The sequence below is a fragment of the Triticum aestivum genome, chromosome 4A, assembly GCF_018294505.1.
Source record: "Triticum aestivum cultivar Chinese Spring chromosome 4A, IWGSC CS RefSeq v2.1, whole genome shotgun sequence".
Taxonomy (NCBI): domain Eukaryota; kingdom Viridiplantae; phylum Streptophyta; class Magnoliopsida; order Poales; family Poaceae; genus Triticum; species Triticum aestivum.
The window spans coordinates 533,842,718-533,848,331 of NC_057803.1; the positions used below are offsets into that span (position 1 = coordinate 533,842,718).

At 46.7% G+C, this 5,614-nt stretch overlaps 1 protein-coding gene across 3 annotated transcripts; it reads left to right on the top strand.

Moving 5' to 3' along the window:
* The first annotated feature begins 2,562 nt into the window (after nt 1-2,562).
* On the top strand, nt 2,563-3,641 carry LOC123082218 (21.9 kDa heat shock protein). 3 transcript variants are annotated; one of them, XM_044504593.1, is made up of 2 exons: nt 2,563-3,373; nt 3,476-3,641. In XM_044504593.1, the coding sequence occupies exons 1-2, from the start codon at nt 2,613-2,615 to the stop codon at nt 3,540-3,542; spliced, it is 828 nt and encodes a 275-aa protein (XP_044360528.1). In that variant the 5' UTR covers nt 2,563-2,612; the 3' UTR covers nt 3,543-3,641. The 3 variants fall into 3 exon arrangements, with proteins under 3 accessions (XP_044360528.1, XP_044360530.1, XP_044360529.1); XM_044504595.1 differs by having other exon boundaries at nt 2,573-3,350; XM_044504594.1 differs by having other exon boundaries at nt 2,578-3,385.
* Nucleotides 3,642-5,614: the final 1,973 nt, after the last annotated feature.

Here is a 5,614-nt window from a genome sequence, read left to right on the forward strand (position 1 = left end):
ACTTGACTAGCTCGTTGAATCAAAGATGGTTAAGTTTCCTAGCCATAGACATGAGTTGTCATTTGATTAACAGGGTCACATCATTAGAGAATGATGTGATTGACTTGACCCATTCCGTTAGCATATCACTTGATTGTTTAGTTTGTTGCTATTGGTTTCTTCATGACTTATACATGTTCCTATGACTATGAGATTATGCAACTCCCGTTTACCGGAGGAACACTTTGTGTGCTACCAAACGTCACAACGTAACTGGGTGATTATAAAGGTGCTCTACAGGTGTCTCCGAAGGTACTTGTTGGGTTGGCGTATTTTGAGATTAGGATTTGTCACTCCGATTGTCGGAGAGGTATCTCTGGGCCCACTCGGTAATGCACATCACTATAAGCCTTGCAAGCATTGCAACTAATGAGTTAGTTGCGGGATGATGTGTTACGGGACGAGTAAAGAGACTTGCCGGTAACGAGATTGAACTAGGTATTGAGATACCGACGATCGAATCTCGGGCAAGTAACATACCGATGACAAAGGGAACAACATATGTTGTTATGCGGTTTGACCGATAAAGATCTTCGTAGAATATATAGGAGCCAATATGAGCATCCAGGTTCCGCTATTGGTTATTGACCGGAGACGTGTCTCGGTCATGTCTACATAGTTCTCGAACCCGTAGGGTCCGCACGCTTAAAGTTCGATGACGGTTATATTATGAGTTTATGTGTTTTGATGTACCAAAGGAGTTCAGAGTCCCGGATGAGATCGGGGACATGACGAGGAGTCTTGAAATGGTCGAGACGTAAAGATCGATATATTGGACGACTATATTCGAACATCAGAAAGGTTCCGAGTGATTCGGGTATTTTCGGGAGTACCGGGGAGTTACGGGGATTCGTATTGGGCCTTAATGGGCCATACGGGAAAGGAGAGAAAGGCCTCAAAGGGTGGCCGCACCCCTCCTCATGGGCTGGTCCGAATTGGACTAGGGAGGGGGGCGCCCCCTTCCTTCCTTCTCCTTTTCCCTTCTCTTTCCTTCCCTCCTACTCCTACTACTTGGAAGGGCTCCTAGTTCTACTAGGAAAGGGGGAATCCTACTCCCGGTGGGAGTAGGACTCCCCTAGGGCGCGCCATAGAGAGGGCCGACCCTCCCCCTCCTCCACTCCTTTATATACGGGGGCAGGGGGCACCCCAAAGACACAACAATTGATCACTTGGATCTCTTAGCCGTGTGCGGTGACCAAAGATATGAAAATAAGCATAACTGTGTATGGAAGCAAAATAGACATTTAGTCATTTTAATATAGCTTACAAAAACAAACCCTTAGAAAGTTATGTCAATTTTGTTGGGTTCAGCGTTGTACAAAACACGGAAACCCTTTTTTACCCAACGCGAAGGACTAAATAAAATCGTAAAACGAGCTATATAGATCTCCTAATAAAACCTTTATGGAACCTACAATTAGTTTTGTTCATTATTTACGGATGTGTTTTAATTTTTGTGAACATTTTCTAAAAGCTGATGGACATGATTTTTAAATTCCTGAATATGCTTTGAATATTGGCTCATTTAAAAAAATCATGAACATTTTTTATTTCATGAAATCATTAGAAATCGTGACTTGTTTATAATTTGTGAGCAATTTTTTAAGTCATGAACATTTTTTGATTTTTAGAATATTTTTTAAATTCACAAACAGTTTACCATTTTCCTACTTTTTTTCAGAACTCGCAATTGTTTGATATTTTTGGAAATCCGAAATTAAAAGAAATAAAAAAGTAAAAAGAAATAAAAAATAGGGGGCGCCATCAATCCGAAATTTATTTTTAGGGAAAAAACAAAATAGAAATATAAAAAAGATATAGAAAACAGGGGGCGCCACGACCCGCACATGGGCTGGCCCATTACTGCGCTTGGTAAAAAGAGAGAGAAAAAGCGTGAGAACCAGGGATTGAACCCTGGTCTCCTGTGTGGAGCATCGTTGCCTCAGCCATCGCGCTACTCATGCATTGGTGCTATTATATCGTATCCACCTTTAATAACAGAACCCTGGAGCGATATTAGAAATTAAAAACGAATCGTTTTTGCCATTTACGGGTGGCATTGATGGGTAATTATTGCCAACTTCGAGGGTTGTTTTTATGACGTACCACCAGAAGCGATGCGTGGTTTATTAGTATTAGTATTAGTATAGTATTAGTATTAGTATTAGTATTAGTATAGTATTAGTATTAGTATTAGTATTAGTATTAGTATTAGAATTAGTATTAGTATAGTATTAGTATTAGTATTAGTATTAGTATTAGTATATAGTATAGTATTATTATTAGTAGGTAAAGATAAAGATAAAGATAAAGATAAAGAGGTAAAGATAAAGCGAAAAAAAACTTCGCAGCAGCAAGGAACAAACTCCCTGATGACGCCGAATTGGCCAGCCCAGTTGGCCGGCCAGGCCGAAGATATTTCGAGAGCATGCTGGAACAACCTCGTCACCCACCTCCGTCCCCGACTCCTACTCAACACTACGCGAAGCTCCTAGAAATGAACGGAATGATCGACCGAACGAACTTTCTCGAGTCCTCGAGCTCACCTCACACCTTCATGGAATTGACCCCTCATGCCACCTTCTATAAATAGCGCGCAAACACTTTCTACTACATATCATCTCAAGAGAGAAAAAGAATCAAGCACACATAGCGCATCCACACATTCGAGAAAGAAACAGCAAGGTCTCATCAAACAATTGAAGCTTCATACAGAACAGGTGGCAATGGCGGCAGTGTCCAAGAAGGCTCTGGTGACTACGGCTGTTCTGGCGTTGGCCGTTCTGGCCCCGACTGTCGCCGGGCTGGTGCCGTACGGCGTCAGCAGCGGGCTGTGGGACCTGCTCGACGACCCGTTCCGGGTGCTGGAGCAGACCCCGCTCGCGGTGCAGAGGCCGGCGTCCGCAGGCGGCCCGGGAGGGTCCATCACGTCGGCGGTGGCGCTGGCGAGGTGCGACTGGAAGGAGACGCCCGACGCGCACGTCATCTCGCTCGACGTGCCCGGGGTGAGGCGGGATGACGTGAAGCTGGAGGTGGAGGAGAACCGGGTGCTGCGGGTCTCCGGCGAGCGCAAGGCGGACGAGGAGAAGGAGGGCGAGAGGTGGCACCGCGCCGAGCGCGCCGCGGGGAGGTTCTGGCGCCGGTTCCGCATGCCAGCCGGCGCCGACGTCGACCGCGTTGCCGCGCGCCTCGAGGACGGCGTGCTCACCGTCACAGTGCCCAAGATTGCCGAGCATCAAAGGCGAGAGCCGCGCGTCATCAACATCGCCCGGGAGGATGCCAACAGCGGCGGCAAGGGCGCGGACGCGGAGGTCAGGCCGTCGAAGGCCGAGATGTGAGCTTTCGTGTAGGAAACCACGACGAGAGCGATGCGTCACGTTTGGATGTGTTGTTGTCGGTTCATGCTTACCTTTGCGTGTGATGTTGTTGCTCTCAGGTACCTTAAGGGCGTGATTGGTTGCCTGGGTGGCTTTAGCCTGCATCGCACGAGGGATCCTGGGTGAGCGTGGCCTGGCTGAGCTGATGCAGAGATTGGTTGAGAAGTGTGTTTGGTGCACTGTATGATATTGTTGCATGAAAGATGCTATATACAATAGATCTTATTTGGTAGACTGCATTTGAGCTTAATTTTGTGAACCTTTCTCTTTCAGTTTCAATAATTTCAATTAGATCTGGATCATTCCATGAAACATGTAAAAGAAGGCTGAACTGAAATCTGAACTAAACTCAGGGGGGAGAGGGGGAGAAATACAGCGCCGGTTGCGGCCCGCAGCGCGTAGGTGCTTTCCTCTGGATCCGTGGTGGACGGCGTGTCCCCTGGCGTGAGCATGGAAGAGCACCGGCGAGGGAGCTCGGCCGGCAGCGGGCGGCATGTCCCCCTGCGTGGGCGTGGAGGAGCGCTGGCTAGGGAGCCCGGACTGGTGGCGGACGGCGTGTCCCCGACGTGGGCATGGAGGAGCATCGGTGACGGAGCTCAGCCGGCGGCAAGCGGCGTGTCCCATGCGTGGGCGTGGAGGAGCACTGGCTAGGGAGCCCGGACTGGTGGCGGACGACGTGTCCCAGCGTGGGCATGGAGGAGCACCGGCGACGGAGCTCGATCGGCGGCGGGCGGCGTGTCCCTCAGCGTGGACGTGGAGGAGCGCCTACTAGAGAGGCCGGACTGGTGTGGACGAGGGATCTCAGGCAACGGCAGCGGCAATGGATTACACAATCCAATCTGATATGTGAGAGAGGAGGAGGAAAAGGAGACACGGGACGAGAGTTGCGGCTGCAGACGCGAGCCTGGCTTGGAGATACGGCCGATTCCTGCGTGCCCCTCAGCCTGGCTGAGAGGCCTCTTTTGTATATGTTGGGTCAAGCTGAGGAGGCCGCACAGGCCACCAAACGTAGTAGATTTTGCATGCGGGTGCGAGGCAGGTGCCACACAAGAAATCAAACACGCCCTTAGGTGCCTTGATCAGTTGGATACCCTGATCAGTCACATTTGCAAGAATCTACATTTTTACTTCTTAATTGCTAGTTTGCCTTATTCCCCTCCTTAATTTCATTACTGGTTTCAATATAAAGCATCTTACAATACCCTTTTTTTGGGTGAATCATTCTAGAATACCCAACTTTAAAAAGGCATCTTACAATATGAAACAATACATAACTTTCCATAATATTAGCAAAATTCGTTTTTGATATAACCAACTAACATATACAACAAACATATTAGCAAAATTCGTTTATGATATACTCTATCCATCCTATGTCATAATACATTATTTTAGATTCCCTTTGACCAGATTCTTTTTTACCATTGGTTAGATTCTTTTTTACCATTGGTTAGAGCAATAATATATAATATACTTTTACACAAAGCATCAAAGTTTTCTTTGATCATGCGTTAGAGCAATAATATATAATATGCATCTACACAAAGCATATGTTAAATTTGTATGTGAGAAGATTCTAATGATATAATTTTTATATCAAACGAGCCTCATGCATTGATAATCTTGTTAATGGTTAAAGAAACCCTCAAACATCGTATTAGACCCTATATATAATATATGGATGAAGAGAGTATGATTGTTTAAGGGGTTAAATATATTCAACTGAAAAAAAGATAAATATGTTCAAAAAAACTGAAAATGTTAGGGCAACTTCATTTGCTTGTGCATCAAATCGGACACGCAAAACATTCGTGGACACGTCCGATGTGTTAGGGACAAAGGGTGCCTCCGATGCTACAACACCTTAGTTGCCAAAATCGTAGTCGCCGTTGACATCGTCCTTTCTACGGCCAAAATCGTCGTCGCCATTGTCATCGTCCTTTCTACAGCCGAAGGTCTCCCCAGAGTCATGAATCGATACGGCAGAGCTACTTCGCCTTGCACAGATGATTGGCCACGTTCGCCTGGCGGTGACCGTCGTGTGTGAACTCCGTCCCGCGCCACTCGCCCTTGCCTTTGCCGAGGAGGTGCTAAGCCAAGTGTTCGGACTCAGCTAGTCCCAACTTGTAAATGTTGGAAATATGCCCTAGAGGCAATAATAAAATGATTATTATATTTCCTTGTTCATGATAATTGTC